We start from the raw sequence: 21277 nt of genomic DNA, 5'->3' as shown, positions 1-21277 counted from the left end.
CTTTTTCAAACACCACAAACATCAAATTACAAACCTAATACTAGCAAACAATTTAGTTGCATAGCACTTTATTTAACTGGTTCCATTATTTTCCATATAGAAAAGAGTTTTATCACTCCAAAGTTTTAATGTGATGCAGCTCAGCTCAGTCTACAGCCTTTCTGTGTTTTCTGGACTCATGTCAGAGAAAAAGTCGACACAATGTAGGATGATTCTGTAGCTGAAGTTCTTCAGCAGGCAGTGAAACATTTGGGTTGGAAATTTGTGAATTTGACAAGAATACATAAACTACACTTGACAAAACCGAGCTCCATCAATTTGCTGTCCAAAAAAACAAGACCTACCTGGTCTCACTGCCTCATTTAGAGCCCAACATTCAAATATCTTTGATGCTAGCAGTTTTGTTATTACTGGTCCCCAAGAAACAAAACAAACTATCAGCCAAGGCAGAGATTAGTTCCACCACAGCAAAGGTAGATGCAGCTCTCCATCAGTCAGTCACCATGTTTCACTGGGAGGTTTGGGCACTGAGCCAACAGAAAGAAGAAAGGCTAAATGGTCTGGATGTCCAGCAGACTCCCATCAATACAATTCCTCATGGAAGGTCAGACCACAGAAGGAGAACTTGGAGAAATGTTGTTTGTTACCCTCTTAATATCCAGCCTGTTTAGAGTTAATTTCTCCTCTACCCCTCTATATGGAAAGTTTTACCTATTTGCCAAATGGAAACCCTATAACAGAAGAACTGCAAGGCCAAAATGCCTGTAAGAGACCTGATCTGAAAGGTAACATCTTCTAAATTCTGAAACTTGTGTAGCATGTTTCTAAAAGAACCCAGCCCTACCCCTAAAATGTTCGCCAGCAACCTGGTGGATGTTAATAGATTAACAAAGATGGAAGCACAGGCACACTGGGAGAAACTGTGTGTACATCACAGAAAGCACATTGGGCTATTTTTGCCAAAGTCCCAGCAGTGGCAAATGCTGTGTTGGCCCTCTATCGACCAAATGCCACAACACACCAGTCCCAAATAAGATGTGATTGAGTTGAAGCGGTCAGTTTCACCCTGAATTGGCCACCAGTCAAGGCCAAATGTGCCCCAAAGAAAACTGCATGCATTTCTCAGCATGCATTTGGACTTCAATGAATTCATTTTTCAGGCCTCTAAAACACTGGTTCTTCAGTATAAATTAGTGTTTGCTTGGTTTAGTTTTCCCTGTAATACCAATTAAGATAAATAAATAAAAACAAATGCAACCATATGCGATATGACTGATGAAGCTCTTTTCTTCCCCCAAGAAGATAAAAAAAGAACTTATGGGGCCATAAAATAAAATGTTTTCTTCTGCTCTTCCTGTTAGCCGCTGACAAACATGGTTCAAATTTTTGCGGGCTGGTTTACAGCTTGATTAATGACCTTTTATATGATCTCTAACAGTTTATATTGTGTGTACAGGAGGTCCAGAGAAGACATGGTCTAGCAAACTCCATCTCCTCAGCTCTCATCAAGCCTGTTCAGAGGATCACCAAATACCAGCTGCTGCTCAAGGTACGCCATGAATTTCTTTTACGATTACCCCACATTCAAGACACACGAGAGCGAAGAGTTTCCCACAGAGCTCCACACTGTTTTTGTTTAGAAGGCTGTTAAATTTAGAGGAAGACTCTGAAATGTTTCATCCCTCTGGCTGTTTGGAAAACACGGTGCCTCCGAGGAGTATTTCTGAGCACAGCTTTCAATCCCGAACACTTTATATGGAGCCCAGAGGACTCAGCGTGTGTGCCTGGAATAATGAACAAAAAGCACTTCGTGTCAGTTTGAAAACTTTGTTGTAACTCAGCAGCAGCAGGAGGCTGAAGGTGCTGAGCATGTAACCCCTTTAGACTAAGCTTCATTTTTATGTTGCTTTTGTGCATTCAGGGTAATGTTTTAACTGTTTTTCAAACTTCTTAATACTTCAAGTGAAGCTCCTGCACAAATGCCCTGTTTTTGCTGATGGCCATCAGAATGTGTAGTATATGTTTGGATGTTTGTGGGCAGATTTGGGCTTAATTCTCTGATGTAACTACAATAATATACACTGCTCAACAAAAATGATAGGAATACTTTATACTGATGCGAATTGGGTAATGTATTGGGAATGAAAGGATGCCACGTTGTTTGATGGAAACTACTTGTATGCATGCCTGAAAACATCAGGTCATGCTCCCAATAAGATGATGAATGGTGTCCTGGGGCAGCTCCACCCAGTCCAGCTCTGGGTGGAGCTCCTAGACAGTCTGGTGGCATCCTGGCATTGTATGGACCCAAAAAAAATGTCCCAGAAGTATTCTATTGGATTTAGGTCAGGCGAGTGTGGAGGCCAGTTAGTGGTTTCCTTCATCCTCCAGGAACTGCCTACACACTCCTGTCACATGAGACCAGACACTTCCATGCCCCAGGAGGAACCCAGGATCCACGGCACCAATGTAGGGTCTCACAATGGGTCCAAGAATTTCCTCCTTATACATAACGGCAATCAGGGTGGCCTTCCTAGCCTGTAGAGGTCTGTGTGTCCCTCCATGGATATGCCTCCCAAGACCATCACTGACCTAACACCAAACCAGTCATACTGATGGACATACTGTGTTATAGGCAGCATAACGTTCTCCACGGCTTCTCCAGACCCTTTCATGTCTGTCAGATATGCTCAGGGTGAACCTGCTTTCATCTGTGAAATGCATGGGGTAGCAGTGGAGAATCTGCCAGCTAAGCTTCACAGTGCTCAAAGGGCCCACTGGAGGATGTCAAGCCCTCAGGCCACCCACATGAAATCTGTTTCTGACTGTTTGGTCAGAGACATTCACACCGATGGCCTGCTGGAGGTCATTTTTCAGCTCTGTCAGTGCTCATCCTGTTCCCCATACAAAGGATCAGATACCGGTCCTGCTTCTGTGCACCTGTCCAGCTCTCCTAGAGTACCTGCATGTCTCCTGAAATATCCTCCATGCTTTTGAGACACAGCAAACCTTCTGGCAATGTATCGATGTGCCATCCTGGAGGAGTTGAACTACCTTTGCAACCTCTGTAGTGCTCAGGTATCACCTCGTGTGACACTGACCCTAGCCAAATGCTAAACTAGTGAAAAACAGTCAGAAAAGACGAGGAGAGAATAAATGTCAGTGTCCTCCACCTGTAAAACCATTTCTGTTTCAGGATTGTCTTATTGTTGCTCCTCTAGTGCTCCTGCTGTTAATGCCATTAACACCAAAGCAGCTGAAACTGATTAACAACCCTCTTTGCTACTGAACTGACCCGATCAATACCCCAGAAGTTTGATGCTAAACTCTGATTAAAAAGCAGTGTATTTTAAATGTGGAGAAACAGACTACTGTTTACCTCACATATTGTTATAATAAAAAGAAGTTATTGTGTTTTTTCACTATGGTGATATCTCACACTGAGTTCAGCACTTTACAGTCCAAGGAATAAACTGATAAATTGTGTGTTAATGTGATGCAGGAGCTGCTGGCCTGCTGCGAGGAGGGGAAAGGCGAGATAAAGGAAGGCCTGGATGTGATGCTGAGCGTCCCAAAGAGAGCCAATGATGCTATGCATGTTAGCATGTTGGAAGGTGACACAGAGTATTTTTTTACATGAAGTCAGGACATTATATGAATTCTTCTGGTCTCTATCAAATGAAAAATTTCATACAGTACTGTCACTGAGGCACCCCTCATTTCTTTATATTTTGCTTCCAAGGAGCCAGACCTTTCTGTAATGCTTGAAGTGCTCTTCAGCAATGGGCGTATTGAAGACCTTTCAAAGTTTTTCTCTGGACATTGGCTGCTTTTTCACTCTTTTTCAGTTCAGTCTTTGTACCTGACTATTTCCAGAAGAATGCCAAAGATAGAACAGCTTGACAGACATAAAATAGTATTTTTTACATCAACAAGGTGATTCCCAAAGAGCTATTAGCTGAAAACTTGGCACATGCCAGCATTGTGTGGAGTGTGTCCTTAAAAATGTTGCTGAAACTGAACAAGCGGAGGACAAAAGTAGAAGTGGCAGTCCTAAAAACTATCTACAGCAGATGAACACATCTGAAAGTCATGTTCTTAAGAAACAGGAAAAAAGTCCAGCAAAGGCCTGACACAGGACCTGAGAGATGCAGTTCCCATTTTCCTAGCAAAACATAAAGCAATGAGGAATGGCTCAAGAATTTTGCAGAGTAATGTCTGAACCTTAAAAGGTTAAAGATACAAATTAAAATCAAAACTTGACAGGAATGTCTTGAAGGCTCCTGAGCATCTTGTATCTTGCAGGTGTGGAGGATGGTCTGGATGTTCAGGGCGAGCTCCTCCTGCAGGACTCCTTCCTGGTTTGGGAGCCGAAATCTTTAATCAGAAAGGGGCGGGACCGACACCTCTTCCTGTTCGAGCTGTCACTCATCTTCAGCAAGGAGATCAAAGACTCATCTGGAAGGACCAAATACATCTACAAGAGCAGGCTGAGGGTAAGAATAACATTCAGCTTCAGTCCATTTAAATGAAAAAAATTAACATGTAAATGGAAATAATGAGGCAAACATATTGTGCTACAATTTATCACATTTCATCTACTTACTTCTCGTGTCTGTCTCAGACCTCTGAGCTCGGTGTAACAGAGCATATCGAGGGGGACCCCTGTAAGTTTGCACTATGGGTGGGACGAACGCCGACCTCAGACAACAAGACAGTACTAAAGGTGTGTGCACTCCTGTCATTACAGAATAAACATTCATATGTGTTGCACTATCACGGTTCATTCTCAGCAATGTTTTGCTGTTTCTTACTTTTTTCTTAATTACTCGTTTTTGATGACCTTTAGGCGTCGTCTTTGGAGCTGAAGCAGGAGTGGGTTCGTAGCATTCGGCAGGTGATCCAGGAGAGGCGGGGTCACCTGCGGGGGGCACTGAGGGAGCCCATCCCCCTCCCTAAGACACCCAACCCCACCCTGGGTCGACAGCGCAGCATCACCCGCAGGTCAGAGTAATAGTAACTTCTGACCTGTTATATCGGCGGTCATAATTCTCACTGCTGCTAATATTTGAACTCCACAACAATCTCCAGTCAGAAATCACCCAGTTTATCACTGCTGATCTGATTAACATATAAAAACTTCATTTCACTTCACTACAGCTTCTACCGCTCACTCTCTACTTCTACTGTTTGAGCTTTGCAGAAAAAAAATGTTTCTGCGGTGTCATTTTAGAAACCTCCACAGGAGGCGTCAAAGTTAGAATTGTCCAAACAGGGTCGAGTGGAGAGCCATATAATTTGGCTATTTCATATATGATTTCAAGCTACATGTTATAATCTGCCAAAAATCTGCCCATATGCCACCAAAATTCCAGATTGGTGACTTTTATTGTCCAAGGTATCTTCGGCAGCATTCTTTGTGCATCTCAGACCTGTAGTAGGATACATGGCATCAAAGTAGCTGAGTATGAAGAGCGATGTTTCAGCGTCTGCTTATCGGAACTTTTGTCATTTCCTCATGCAAGAAATCTCAGTTCTCACTGACTTGAGACCACAGATATTTGTGTGATGGTATTCTGTGAATCCTATTTTTATCAAACTGGAGAGTGTCCTGAAGTCTGTCTCGTTTCCGTCCACTTATTTTACTTTACATTCAGTTTCAAGCCCACACTGAAGAGTTTCAGTAACAGTACTCACTAGTTGTTGTAGATCTTGCAGACTGGATGTAAGCAGGATAAAGCCAACCACGTATTGAATGTTTTTTTACGGTGACTTTCTTTACCACAGCTCACTGAGTCCACTCTTGGATAAAACAGAACATCCACTTAAGCTTTAGTCAACAGACCTTTTATACCATTTCCTGACATTTTCTACCCAAGAGTGAGAAAATATTTGATGGATTACTCAACAGTGGAAAGGATTATTAGCTGCACATTTGCACCCCAGACAGACTATATTAAATTGGGACATGAAGTGTCCACATACTTTTGGCCTTTGAGTGTATTTTAAACTTTATAAAACAACACGAATGTTTTTGGTTGTTTCAGAGAGACGAGCGAAGACGCTGACAGTCTGGGTGATGCCAGCAGTCAACCCGACACCGTCTCCATCGCCTCCCGAACATCGCAAAACACCGCAGACAGCGACAAGGTAATACACACATACACAGTTACACACAGTCACAGACACACTGAGGGTGTGTCGAGCAGTCGTATGACCTCACTGCTGCTGCAGCTGGCTGGGTGTGTGTTTTTGATGTGTTTGAGGGAGTTTCCACTGTTCATGGTCGGACTCCTTCAAGAAACTCTCGCTTCTCTGCTCTCCTGACGAGGTACGTTTGATTTATTTTAACTGCGTCTCGTTAGTGGGGTCAGTGGCTGTGACCTCTGACCTCGGAAACTCTGACACTGCTGGCTGTAGTATCATTTTTCAGACAGTTAAGAGAGGAAAACAGACTAATTTATTTTTTACTGCGTTGGTGACTTCAAGGAAGATTGAGACACGATGAAACAGAAAAGATTTGCTTCATAGTGAAAGTTTTTTGTTTGTTTTTGTCACTGTGAAGAGTTAAAAGGAGAGAAGATAAGTGGAGACAATGGTAATTAGTCTTAATGAACCCATCAGAGGAATATTAAAGGAAGTGGGTTTACTGAAAGGTACAGATGGGTTACTTTTACTTTTACTATTTTTACTCAATTTTTAAAATATTTAATAAAAACTAAAATCCACCAAAATGTAAGGCAAATCTTAATGTCAGAATTTGTTTTCAATATCATAAAAAATGTAAGTTTAGATAAAAACATAAATGTCTAAAAATATTTTAACTTTGATTTAAAAAAAAATCAATTTCACTAAAGAGATTTATTAAGTGTGCAAACATTAAATTGTCAAAATCCTAATGTTTGTAAATATTTATAGAATAAATTTTAAATATTTTTTAAATAAATCTAATAAACAAAAGAAAAAACTCAAATTAATAAATTCTGAAAACCAACATTTCAAATTATATTTTTTATAAAATACAAATAAAATATGAAAAAATCTTAATAAGATACCTGAAAAATATTTTTAAAAGATTGTAAAATATAAAAAAAATGTATAATATTTTTGAAATTACTTAAAATAGTGTAAAAAATAAATAAATAGAATATCCCCATATATGTGGTAATATGTCATAGAAGTCTCAGAATGAATAAGACAGCCCGGTCCTTTTCTATCAGTCTGTGGGTTTGGACTATAAGCAGAAATATATTCATCCGGACACACTGTCAATCTTTGACCTTACTGTGACAGTGGAAGCTGCGACCTCTGACCTCTCTGACAGTCCTTTGCTTCGTCCTCCTCCTCCATCTGTGAACACACACATCTGTTCACAGCTGCGTTGGATTTGTCAGGGAACACCCGTCTCATTCCCCGCGGACGCTGCAAGTGTTTCCTCCTCCAGCTGCAGCCCACGTGCTGGCACTCACAGTCAGCGGTAACCACGGTGACCAGATCACATGATGTTTTGTGCCGCTCTCTGAGCCAATCAGAGCACGGTTGTTTTTGGATGACACGAGAGGTTTTCATGGTTTGTGGCTTGGTCATTTGTCAGGTTTCTGCTGCGGTGACGTCAGTTGTCACCGATCAGCTTTCGTTTGGAGTCATTTAAGTCCAGCTCAGAGGTTTTTGGTTGGTTGAGAAGCCAGAAAAGCCAGATTGTTTATAACCTGCAGTTTTAACTTGGAAATTAAAATTTCTTAATGTCAGTTTTTAGCATCTTTAGAGACTGTGTGCCACAGACTTTTGTTTTATTTCAGCTTCTCTGTTTTTTCTAACTAATGCCTCTTTTGTTTCATCTTTTCAAAAGTCATTCAAAAAGCTTTTAACGTTTCTTTCCTTTCAAATTTCTGTTTGCAAATCCAAATAAACTCATGAATAAATGGGCAGGAAAAACTTAGAAATCGCTTGCAGAAATAAATACAGAAATAAATAACTTACACAAGTTGTTTTTAAATGCATGAATAAAATTTCTCTTTAAATGTCAGGACAAAAAAGTTTCATAAAAATGTAATAAAATAGTATTCATGACTTTTTTTTCTTAAGCAATTTTATCCAGATTTGGAAGCTGTGATTAACATTATTGAGTTTAAAGAGCTCTGGATATATCTGCTACAGAAGCTGCTGATTAGATCTATGGAGGAAAACCTGCAGACTTCACAAACATAGCTCATAGCCCTGACGTTATCTGAGAGTTTGTTCTTTATTAATATTTTATATCGTATTTACGGTCTTTTTTGTAATCTGGAATTCATTGCTGCGCTGCAGCTTTATCTGCAGGGAATAAAATGACATCTTAAACTGCTTCCCGGCTTTACTCTGAATTTTTCTGGTGCTATAATCTGGAGGAAGAAAGCTTGGTTGCTCTTTTATTATTGCCACACACGTCTCTTGTTAATGTTTTAAGATATACTCCCAGTGAGCTGCAGCAGAGTGAGGTCATGGGCTGCAGGAGACACCTCTCTGCACACTGAGTGTGAATGAATGTCTGCTCCCCTCAGAGCTTCATAGCACTGATGCTAATGATGCTGTTATTACCGTTTAACAACATGGCAGTGATGCCTTCTGCTCGTAAACGACCTGTCCTACCTGTCCCTGCACAGCTGTCAGGAGGCTGCGAGTTAGTCGTGGTGTTATTGGATTTCTCCTCCGGGGGACCGGGAGAGGTCAGCGTCCGCTGCGGTCAGACGGTGGAGCTGGTGGAACGCTCGGCAGATCGGCCGGGGTGGTGTCTGGTCAGAACCACAGATCAAACGCCCCAGCAGGTAATGAGGGATAAAAGCCTCCACGCAGCATCCCAAAGACAAAAGAAACAAACTAAATGTCCCCACAAACAAGAAAAGTAAGAACTGTAATATCCCCACATGTAACAAGGAAAAAAAAATAATTATGCCCACATGGATCAATTATTTTATATATAATCAACTTACAGATTCATATTCAGACTGTTTCCTTACACACTGTTGCACAGCGTTTGACAGACCTGATTCCCTATTGCTATAAGATGTCTGCTTCCATGGTAACAATTTAGCTTAAACCTATTACCTTTGAATATCCTTTTAGTGTGAAACTGTTTTTGAGTCCTTCTAATTCAGTTCTGATCTTTTTAATGTCCCTTTGAATGAAACGAGGTTGGTAAGTTTCAGGATTAAGTTGGACCTGCTACAGTCTAGACCAGCTGAAGAGTGAGGTTGGTGAGGATGGAGAAATGCACTGAAGGATGGACTAACAGATCCAAGTTACTGTGGGTTTGATTACTGAAAGGTTTGATATTTACAGAGGTTCAGAAACTAAAATGATGGTCAAAAATAAGATTCTTGACTTTATGTAACTGGCGAGAGAACTGATGCACTGATTGACCTCCTTGGAGAATCTGTCAGGAACAAATAGAAGAACCTCAGATTTTTATCTGACCTATGAAATTAGAGACTCATTGTTAACCATACAGTATAAGCAACAAATGTCCCCATAAATGACAAATATAATCAAGGTCCCCAAATGTAACAAAGGAAAGAACTCCACGTCACCATAAGTACTGTCAAAGTGTGTGAGTGTTTACTGTTTTTTCCTAACAAGCCTTTTTGCAGCTTTTCCGACACTTCACTTTCCCACAGTGAACAGAAGGGACATTTCTTAACGTTGGCCTGTGTTTCCTCACAGGAGGGCTTACTGCCGATGAGCACCCTCTGCCTGTCGCACTCCCACAGTGCAGCCGACATGGAGGGACTGCTCCCAGCCTCCACCACATCCTCCAGCACCTCCTCTACGAGCACTACCACCTCCTCCTCCTGCAACTCGTCCTCTACCGCCATCACCTCCACCTCGAACTCCTCCACTGTGAGCGCCGGGAGGGGTGAGTATCCAGATTACTTGTTGTTTGCTTTGCTTAGCAAACATTCCCATCAGCCCCATCAGGACCTGGCATTAGTCACAGATGTTAATGAAGCTCTCACTGTCACATGCATCTCAGCAAAACATCTATAAATGTTGTGTTAAAAAAAAAAAAAAAACTTCTAAAACAACTGTCTGCGTTTTTTTAATCCCCGTAAACTGCTGCAGCACACCCCTGATGTCACTTCCTGTTTAGCCTGAGGCAACTTTAAACATCCTGATGCTGTATGTGTCCCACATCCTCGCACTCTCTCTGTGCCGCCTAAATATTTAAATCCATGTTTGTAAAGTTGTAAACACGCTTGAGTCCTCGAGTACTTGTCCCACAGCTGAACATGAAAAATTAAATGTGCTTTGTTTCTGCCAGACTCTGCCGCTTCACATTAACATCACAGCTTCACGAGGTTCAAGGAGATGGTTCACAGTAATGAGGAAACATCTCAAAATGCACCTTTTTCTTTAAGCTTCCAGATACACTGAAAATCTCTTAATACTGAACCGTTAAATCTGAGCAGCCATTCCCAAACTTCACACCGCCATGGCCCATTTCAAAATCTGAAAAAACAAAACTTTAATCGCAACTCTGAGCATCACTCATAGTTTGTTTGTTTAGGATGAGATATAAGACAAACTTTGCTTCATTAGTTTATTTTCCTTTTTAAATGTAAATATTTAAAGGCAATTTTAACCTAAATTATAAATGTGAATATTAACATATCTCACCCACCTGCTGTACCTTTACACCCCACCAGTGGAGCCGAGGTCACTACAGTAGGGCTTCTTTAATAAGACCACTTGAAACCTCACTAATGTGTTTTATTGGCAATCTCCTGACCACAGTGATGAAAAAGACTTCAATAATGCCAATACTTTCTTCTGTGCAACAAATCAAATGTCAGCACCAGCAGAGGTTTAACAGGGCTTTAACCCTAAGGTCTGGTGCAGCAGTGCAGTGAGGGAACCGATTCATTTAGGAACAGTAGATTCTTGTTTCTACACAGGCTGCTTCTGTTCTGTTTACTGCTCTTTGTGGCTTGGTGTTACATGAGCCATCATACAGTGGTTGCTTCTTAAACCCTTATAAAGACAGTGTGAAGGTGGAAGCTGGACAACCCCAGGAATACATCAGTTCCTTGACAGCCTTTTGTGCCTTCCTCACACTGTTTGCATTCCTGAATTGGAGGATTTAAGTCTGTACAGGAGCTTTTATGTTGAAAATTGCCTGGATTCTCTGTTCCTGTGTCCAACTTCCAGCAAATCAGTGTAGCTGTAAGAAACAGACCTCCAGCTTGTTAGCTCGACTGAGCTATTGTCATACCCTTGGCACAGATGTTGGCAACTTTAACGTTGCCCATAACTCACACTGTGGATGCATACTGTGCAAGCTACACCCATCAAACCAAATGGATGGATGATTTATTGTTTTATTATCATTTTAGGTTTTAACTTTTGGTCTCAAAAGTTGTAGCAAAGTTTGTTTTACTAAACTTTGCTACAAGTAAAAAATTAAAACAATAATAATAAATAACTAAATATTTGTGTTTAGTTATTTGAGATTGTCTTTGTTCGTGCACTTCAACATGTTGTAACTTCATGGTTTGGATTTAATTTAAAATGCAAACACTGTTGCATCCATCCAGCCTCGACCTGCAAAAATTAAGAATTTAGATTTTAGTCAAATTCTTTGTACTTTTGTATTTTCCTTGTTGAGAAACTTTAGAGGGTAAAATTGTGACCAATTTTACCTCGACCTGTGAAGCAACTTTGTCCCAGCTTTAATCTGTAATCTGGTTTGGCAAGATGTTTCACACACACACACACACACACACACACACACACACACACACACACACACACACACACACACACTCACAGAGTTAAACATTGACCTGAAGGAGTTTCACTCAGGCAGGAATCTGCAGTTTAACATCCTGACTGTGTGTGTGTGTGTGTGTGTGTGTGTGTGTGTGTGTGTGTGTGTGTGTGTGTGTGTGTGTGTGTGTGTGTGTGTGTGTGTGTGTGTGTGTGTGTGGGACTACCTGCTGGTTCTTCTTCCTCATTACAAACAATGGGGGCTGCAGTTTAAAAATAAACCCATTTTCAGCCTTCGTGTTTATTTTTATTCATACTGTTTTAGTTTATTTACTTGATGTTATAAGGCTTCACATGTTTCTATTTATTTTCATATCATATGTCAGTGTAGTTAATTAAATTTAAAGTCTAACAAGAAAAAGTAAAAGTTTTTTATGTATTTTTTCTTGCTCAGTTATAGTGTATTTTAATTCAAGTATTTTATTTGGTTGTATTATGTTTAGTTTTGTTTAAACTTTACATTGTATACTAGACTACATTTTGGGCTTTTTATTTTACCAACTTTGGTTTTATATTTTATTTAACTTGATTTGTGACTTTTATTTTATTTTATTTTATTGTAATTGTTTTCTTTGTAATTGTTTTTATGCTTTATATTTATTTTTTAAATTATTTTTAAAATCATGCTTTGACGAGTTTGAGAAAGTCTTTGTCATATATATTTTTTATATAAATTGAAAGCTAAATTTCCATTTCTTTGTACTTTAACTTATTTATTTTTTCATATTATTTAGATTTTTTTTACTGTATTGTTTATTGTAAAATTGTTACTCATTTTATTTTATTTGTATTATATGGAATTTCACTTTAACAGTTTATACTTCACTCACTTTAATTTCAATTTTATATATTTTGATTTTTTTTCACTATTAACTTATATTCATACTTTGCTTATTTTGTTGCTTTTATTATTATTATTCATTTGAATTTTGTTTTACTATCTAGAAGCCACTCCCCCACTACATTTAAACCCACCCCCTGTAGATTAGCCCCGCCCCCCAGACCTCTGACTCCTGTTTAGTGTCATTGAGCTGAGAGCAGAGAAACACTTCTCTGTCTGCCGGTCTGTCAGTCAGTCTGTGTCTTTCTTAATTTTGCTCTGAATGGACTGATGTGGAAGCATGCGGCGGGGCAGAGGTGCATGCTGGGATTGTTCAGGCATTTGGGAATGGATTGTGGACAAGGGAGAGGACAAGCGAGGTGGGTTCACATCAAACGAGAGAGAGAGAGAGAGAGAGAGACAGACAGGCCATATGGGTGTGTGCTGGTTAATAAGTGATAGAAGTGTGTGTCTGTGTGTGCCATTGTGCCTTTACAGCAAACAGAGCTACAAGCATGTGAACACTGTGTGAATATGTGTGTGTGAGTGTTATGAACAGGACACGCAGGTTTGTTTTCATGTATGAAGGAAAACATATATATGCGTGTGTGTGTGTGTGTGTGTGTGTGTGTGTGTGTGTGTGTGTGTGTGTGTGTGTGTGTGTGTGTGTGTGTGTCCTTCAGTGACTGTGTCACTGTAATCAGACTTGATGATCTGAGTTTCACATTAATGTAAAACTAATCTGCATCCAGATTCCTGATGTGTTTGTACAGACATTCATGATAAAACTGTTGTTGTTTGTTGTTTTCAGCTGACAAACAACAAACATGTCACTGTCACACTTTTAAAGTCATGATTTTATGACAAAATCAGCATTCATGCTGATTTTGTCATAATCAGCACCATATAAAACAAAAACATTTCAGAGCTAGTTGAATGCCTGTTTGCATCCATGCCTGACAGGTGAGTGTTATTTTGACAGAAATAAAAGCGCCTTTTAGAAAGTTAAAAATATTAACTGGAGGCTTCTGTCTAGATATTGGGACCAGGAGCAGGGATATTTTTCATAAGGAATTACAGGAATCTGTAAATACAGTAATTAGGATTCAGAGTTTCTTAATGTGTACTCAGCCTTTAATTTCCCTGACACAATCTTCCTAAAGGGATTCATAAAGTTTTATCTAACCTAATCTAAGTATTGAAGAGAATGTACTACTAGAAGAAGATGTTTATATTCCTGCCTTTTGTACATCATATTTCCTAAAAGATCACTTTTGCCTAATTGGATGATTTCTGGAAGCCTACCAAGGAGCTATTTTTTGGTGTGCATGGACACGAACTGTCATTTTTTAACAGGAAATATATTTCATGTCAGTAGCACGAATTTAGCCAGAGACAGTGGGAAGGTATCACCATGGCAACAAAGAAAGTAAAGTTTCAAAGATGTGGAAGCTGTCATATTTGAACCAAAAACATGATGCTAACTAAAGCTAACTGAAAGATAATTTTCATTTATAACATCTTTACAAAAATACGAATAATTTCTAAAAATCTGTGAACTTTGGTCTCTGACGTGATTGGCTAAATGATTGGCTCCACCACCACCAACCCCTCCAACGATCTAATGTGGATGTTTTTTGCTGTTTAGAAGTAGAAAATATTCATTTCATATACACGGACATGGCAAGTCATCATCAAGGACATAAAATATCTAAGAGTTAATCCAAAGATTAAAATTCGTGACTATTAGAGCTTTAAAAAAAAAAAAAAGGCTACTGGACTTTAAAGTTTTTGAAAACATTTCATGAAGATGTTGCATCTCGTATCCAAGAGGACTCAGTCTAAGACCAAAAGGTAGAGAGTCCCATGACTATTCCACACACTGCCCTGAGACCAGCAGGCTGCTTTCAGAGCCGTGCTGTCTGATGTGCTCAATGCTGACTGCCATAAAAAAGAAATAATTAACTAGTGCCTTTAGTTTTGGTTCTGGGTACAATAAATGTATTGTAAATGAAATACTTTAGCCTTAAAGTGATGGAACAAGGCTGCATGAAGCTGATTCTTAGTTATGAAAGGAAACATCCACCAGTGTCATTCTGAATATTTCATTCTGAACCCAAATATAAACTAAAGGAAAATCTTCAAACTACATCCTCAAAGAAATCTTTGTGCCCAAACCGTTCTTCATATGGTAAAATATTTATCGCAGCAGATCTCAAGTGTTGTATCCTGTCAGGACAACTAATTTAAAAGGTACTTGCTCTAAATACTTTTACTGTGTGACTTTGGTGCACCAAAGAGGAGGCAGCAGGAGGTCAGTCACTCTGTTGTTCAGTGGACTCTGGTGGATGTAGAGTGTTAGAACAGCTTAACGCTCCTGTTAGAGAAGCTATCTGGGGACAGGGAAACTGTTCTAAATATACCTTACACTTACACTGATGCTGCTTTTAAGTCATTAAAACAAATATAACTGCTAAACCATTAAAACATGTATGTCTTTATGTATCATTTATAGTGAATCTTTTTAATAACTGAATTAACTTTTTTGTGTTTTTTATCATTTTATGGTTTGTTTTTTCCTTTTTGTTTCACAAGTGCCTTTATTAAATCATATACATGTATTTTTAAGGGCCAGATTTAAAGTTTTCTTTTTCTTATTTTGAATATTTTCATTTTATATTTATTTTCAAACCTATATTGTATTATTGCTCTTTTTGTTGTTGTTATTGTTGTTTTTCATGTTATATGAATAGTTATTTATTGTATCGTAAAGAAACTGGAACAAATACTGTGTTTTTGTAACAGGCTGCGAGTAACAAAGTGCCTAAAGACACCAGTTAAAATTGGTTCTTTGATGAATTGTCTGTTATGTGTAGACACAACACTGGTCCGTCCCTTGAGTTAGGTACTTTTTATGCTTGAATAATTCATAGGTCAGTGTGAAGTGGCTTAACAAACACAAAACAATCCTCTGAAAAATGGTCAGGCACAAGAACTGAAAATGGTGGTGGTGTTCCACATCACTAAAAAAACATAAATTAAGTTGTGTCTCTTAATAGTGCCTTGAAAACAAAATTTGCCCTCTTCATGATTTCTTTTTTTTTTTATATTTGTCACACTTGCATGTTTCAGATCATCAAACAAATGTTAATACTGACAACCTTAGAAAATGCAGAATGCAGTTTTTATGATGATTTAATTTATTAAGGGAAAAAAGCGATCCAAACCTACCTGTCCTGTGTGGAAAAGTAATTGCCCTCTAAACCCAGTGACCGATTGTGCCACCCTTGGCAGCAAGAACTGCAATCAAGCATGTCCAATAACTGGCAGTGAGTCTTTTACTTTGCTGTGAAGGAATTTTGGTCCGCTCTTCTTTACACAATTGTTTTAATTCAGCCAATTTGGAGGGTTTTCCAACATGAACGGTCTGTTTAAGGTCACGCCAAAGCATCTCAGTCAGATTTCAGTCTGGATTTTGACTAGGCCACTCCAAAACCTTCATTTTTGTTTTTTGGGGGGTTTTTTTTGAGCCATGCAGGTGGAACTGCTGGTGTGTTTCAGATCATTGTCCTGGTGCTGCTTAACCCAAGTGTACTTGAGCTTCAGGACATGAACTGATAGCTGGACATTCTGGCGGAGAGCAGAAGTCATGATTCCATCAATTACGGCCCATTGTCCGTGTCAGGAAGCAGCAAAGCAGACCCAGACCATCACACTACCACCACCATGTTTGACTGTTAGCATGATGTTCTTTTAAGAAAATCTAACGTGACTCAAACTTTCCAAAAAGTTTAACTTTTGTCTTGTCAGTACACAGAGTATTTTCCCAAGAGTCTTGGAGATCATCAAGATGGTTTTTGTCAAATGTGAGACAAGCCTTTGGAGTTTTTTTGGTCAGCAGTGGTTTTCTCTTTGGAGCTCTCCCTTGGATGCCATTTTGCCCAGTCACTTTCTTATTGTTGAATCATGAGCTCTGACTTTAACAAGACAAGTGAGACCTACAGTTCTTTAGGTGTTGTTCTGGGTTCTTCTGTGACCTCCTGGATGAGTCGTTGATGTGCTCTTGGAGTAATTTTGGTGGGCCAGCCACTCCTGGGGAGGTTCACTGCTGTTCCAAGTTTTCTCCATTTGTGGACTATGGCTCTCACTGTGGTTCTCTGGAGTCCCAAAGACTTTGCAGTCCTTTCCAGACTTTGTTTCTCAGCTGTTTCTTTAGATTGTGTTGCTTTTTTGAAATCTTTTAGCCTGTTCACTTTGTCAGTAATCAGGCCTGGGTGTAGCTAATGACATTAAACTCAGCTTTCCAAAAAATGTGGTTAATCACAGGGGCAATTATTATTTCCCACAGGAGCAGGTAGGTTTGGATAACGTTTCTCCCTTAATAAATATACAAAAAAAAAAAAGAAAGAAATCAGGAAGCAAGCAAATACTTTTTTCACTTCATTGAAGTTTTAGTATTTCTTGTATTGTTGATTGTTTCTTTGGGAATCATGTATCGTATACATCATCTTTTCTTGTTATTTACTTACTTTTCTGTGTTCTTCAGGCTTTTTCTTGTGAATTGTTTTAATCCTCAGGTTTAAATTAAAAGTTCTATTAAAATTAAGTTGAGCCAACGAAATACTGGATATTAATAAGTCCCTCATACAACCCAACTTCAAAGAAACAAACTCTGTCTTTATGACTGCTGGGCACTTTTTTTGCTGAGTTATGACTGTTACATTTTCCTTGTTGAGGGCTTAAAAAGCATGAAATTAGATTTCCAGAAGTGTTCATATACCACAATAGAACAATATATAGGAGAGGAAGAAACAGTGTCATCTGTGTGTTTTAGTTGTTACAGTAGCTTTTACCTCACACATTGAAACCATTCCTGGAAATTCCAGTCCAGTTTTCATTTGTTAATGAGTGAATATGTGTGTCTTTGTGTCCACAGAGTCAAGTCTGTACAGCTCTGAAGGTTCAGGCCTCCAGACTCAGACCATGAGCCAAAGTGAGACCACAATAATCACTCTGAGCACTCATCACGCTTTGAAAATCCAACAGTGAAACTCACTTCTGACCCCTCCCTGCTTTTCCTGTCTCTCAGGTGCCACCTCTCCCACAGTGCTTGGAGCAGGCGGGGCTCCAGGAGGTGCTGTGGGTTCTCCGGGGCCAAAACGCAGCGGCTCTGGAACTGGAAACACCCTGAAGGTAATGGCTACAAGAAGTGCTGGGATAATCTGTCAGCGAAGTGTGAGGAGGATTTCTGTTTGGAATATCAGAAGTTTTAATTGCACATCTCCAAACCCTATGAGGAACAAAATGTTAAGAGATAAGCTGACAAACTCAAAGTCACTTAATTTTTGGAGCAAAGCACAAGAACTTCTGCAAGTTAGAGCATCACTGAAATGAAAATAAATTTAGTCCGGACCAATAAAGTCAGGACTAATAAAACCTAAACTGAAACGCAATGGATTTAATAACTAAACATGTTAACAAAAATAAAGAAAAACTATTGAAGTGTACAAAATTACATTAATTCTGGTCAAGATATTAACCTGCAGTCAGAGAGGTTTAATTATCTATGACAGCAATTCCCAGTTATGGTACTCTGGTATTCTCAAAGGGAAATTAAAATATGCATTTTTTTAATGCAGTGGTTTATGGTTAGTCAAAAATATTAGTTCAGTTCAAAATTATCTTCCTTTAAGCAGCTCCTTTCAGAGTTTGTGAGGTGTCCTGCTGGAAAGAGCAATCTGAAGATTTGAGCTTTAAGCTCAAAATCTTTTCTTTTCTGTTTTCCTGATTATGTAAAATATGAACTTGTTCAATTTGAACATCTGACACTAACTCTGAAGAGCTTTTCCTTAAATATCTAAATGGAATGGATCGTGGTCAGCTTAAAGGTGGAAACATTGTCTCCTTGTAAATGTTTCCACAGTTTTTGAAGTTTTTATCATTGTGTCTAAATTATGAATGATGATATATAATAATAATAGCTGAATTTTAAGCTATTTTTTGTGTATAAATGACTATTCAATAATTATAGTAAAGAATTAAATAGCTGGCTAAAAGTCAGTATTTATTTGAAGGTAATGGTTTAAATAATTAAGAGTTGCTGTTGAAAAAAGTGGAAAGAGAATGGAATGTTTTATAGATCAAGAAAATCTCTACAAACTGCTCTTCATATGGTAAACTTGGACTGTATTCATAGCAGCAGTTCTCAGCACATCCTATCTGTTAAATAAAATTCAGTTTATAACTAGATTAACAAATTTGAAACGTGCTGGGTAGCATTGATGAAGCTCATCTTAGAGTCTTAAGAGCTTAAAAAAGGTGACTGGACTTCATCCAAAAGCCTTCTTCAGTTCTAAAAACTAAAACATGGAGAGTCCCAGGTATTTAAACCCTAGTGGGGGTTGTCCCCTTTGGAGGTGGCTGTTGACCCACTGTCAGTCACATGCATTGTCACATGAGCCAAGGCGTGAAAAAGGCACCTGACACGTGGCTTATGACATCAGCTGTCAACCACCTACAATGCAGCCTTGAGATCCTTTCCTACTCCCCCACTCACACCTCACTTCAGGTGACCTCAATAGGTCACATGGTGAGGTGAGGCAAGGTTTCACAGTAGTTTCGCCCGAAATACCAGATGGTAATGATCCATGTAGCTTGGCTCATGTGATGACGCATATGATCAATAGTGGATCAACGACTACCTCCAAAATGGACAACCCCTTCTAGTGTTTTTATACCTGCAACTCTCCACCTTTAGGTTTTAGAACTGAAGAAGCCTCTTGGATGAGAGTCCAGTCGCTTATTTTCAAGCTCTTAAGACTACCACAACCTGATGACTGAGAACCTACACAGACAGCTCATCTGAGACTCCAGAGTTTTTAATTGGCAGTAATCGGTCCAATAAGGACCAGCTGTATGGACAGTGGTGGTACAATATTCAGTGTAATCAACAGTGGTAACTGTATTTTAACTGTTTAACTGCTGCAGCGCTGGTTGACTAGTCCTGTACGGAGGCTGAGTCAGGGAAAAGCTGATGGACAGAAGAAACCACCAATCAGAATGAGGAGGCGGGACAACAGGGCAGAGCTGACCACACCCCTCGCTGGAAACGCACAGACGGTGTGTAAGCACCTACCCAAGCAATAGTTTAAAAACACAAGATAATAATAATCATAAACTAATTACTTGTTAAATTCTGCAGAAGGCAAGAAAGGAAGAGGCGGGGCATAGCGGTGGGGAGGAGGAGCCAGAAGAAGAAAGCCACACACCTTTACCACCCCCAATGCAGATCATCAAAGACCCCAACAACCCTGAGGTAATAGTAGCTCTTTTTAGTCAATGTCTCTCCAAATGGGAATTAAAACAACAACAAAAAAAGTTTAATGAATGTGCTGTGACCATTTTAACCTTGTTATTTCTGCTTTAGTTATAAAGTGAAAACTTTCTGTATTACTGCAAAAATAAACTAAACATTTTTATATAGAAAAATAGTTTATTTGAAGAGTTTCCATCATGATTCAGAGTTCATTGTAGCACAGAAACAGCAGTATTTAAAGTTACCAATGGTCTTCCTATGCCTTCTGACAGTGGACTCATCTTGCTGTCCTGCTAGATGTGATTGTTGCATTCAACATCACTGATCACACCATCGTACTATGTTACTAAAGGAATGTAATATTATACTGATGGAAATGGCCTGCACTGGTTTGAGTCATGTCTATCTGATGGAATCCAGAAAGGAGTCTTCCTCACACACAAAAGTTAGTCATGGAGTTCTGCAGGGTTTCATGCTGGGACCAATACTTGCCATGTTATACATGCAGGTAATATTAGAAAACACAGCATACATTTTCATTGCTCAGATGATACTCAGCTGTAGGTATCTATGAAACGTGTTGACACAAATCAATTAGTTAAACAACAGGAATATCTTAATGGCATAAAGGCCTGCATGACATATTAAGTTCTTCATCTGAATTTGGCCAAAACTAAGGTTATTGCATTTGGTCCCAAAAGTCTCCGAAATAAGACGTCTAACAGATTCTGACTGAATGGCATTACTGTGGCCTCCTGTGAGGAATCCTGGAGTCCTTTTTGACCAGGATATGTCCTTCAATGCGACATTAGTGCTATTTAAACAAATATCTAAGACTGGTTTCCTTCATCTGTGCAATAAAATTAGAATCATCCTGTCACAGAGTGATGCTGAAAACTTGGTTCATGCATATATTTCTTCTAGGTTGGACTATTGCATTTCATTATTATCAGTTTGTTCAATAGCTCCCCCAAAAGATTTTATTTAAAAATGCTACACTGAGAGTACTGACAGGGTCTAGAAACAGAGCACATATTCTTCTCATAAACAAGGTTTTGAATAATCACAGCCCAGCTTACATTAAAGACCTTATAGTACCATATCACCCCAACAGAGCACTTCACTCTCAGACTGCTGGCTTATTGGTGGTTCCTAGAGTATTTAAAAGTAGTAGGCTGCTGTGAGCTTCCTATGATGTACTGAGTATTTTTCTTCCACTCTCCCCTTTTCACTACCCATGCAACTACTGCACAATCTATTTACCAATAAATGTTGTCTTCTGTACCCATAGTTTGTGTTTGTGTTTTGTCTCTCTGTGCTCAGATGTCTCCTATTTGCTG

At 39.2% G+C, this 21277-nt stretch overlaps 1 protein-coding gene across 1 annotated transcript in view; it reads left to right on the top strand.

Moving 5' to 3' along the window:
- LOC115796119 (kalirin-like) overlaps window positions 1–21277 on the top strand; it is a 61420-nt gene that overhangs the window by 29710 nt on the left and 10433 nt on the right. Inside the window, exons 34-45 of the mRNA XM_030752377.1 lie at window positions 1457–1549; window positions 3503–3614; window positions 4306–4496; window positions 4625–4726; window positions 4850–5004; window positions 6048–6150; window positions 8643–8804; window positions 9700–9892; window positions 17559–17615; window positions 17712–17815; window positions 19610–19741; window positions 19824–19937. Of these exons, the coding sequence (XP_030608237.1) occupies window positions 1457–1549; window positions 3503–3614; window positions 4306–4496; window positions 4625–4726; window positions 4850–5004; window positions 6048–6150; window positions 8643–8804; window positions 9700–9892; window positions 17559–17615; window positions 17712–17815; window positions 19610–19741; window positions 19824–19937 (1518 nt within the window). The remainder of the gene's footprint in view (window positions 1–1456; window positions 1550–3502; window positions 3615–4305; window positions 4497–4624; window positions 4727–4849; window positions 5005–6047; window positions 6151–8642; window positions 8805–9699; window positions 9893–17558; window positions 17616–17711; window positions 17816–19609; window positions 19742–19823; window positions 19938–21277) is intronic.

This window comes from Archocentrus centrarchus, chromosome 2 (assembly GCF_007364275.1).
Source record: "Archocentrus centrarchus isolate MPI-CPG fArcCen1 chromosome 2, fArcCen1, whole genome shotgun sequence".
In the NCBI taxonomy this organism is placed as follows: Eukaryota; Metazoa; Chordata; class Actinopteri; order Cichliformes; family Cichlidae; genus Archocentrus; species Archocentrus centrarchus.
Note: the sequence above shows the minus strand (reverse complement) of the source record. Positions and strands in the feature narration are given on the sequence as shown.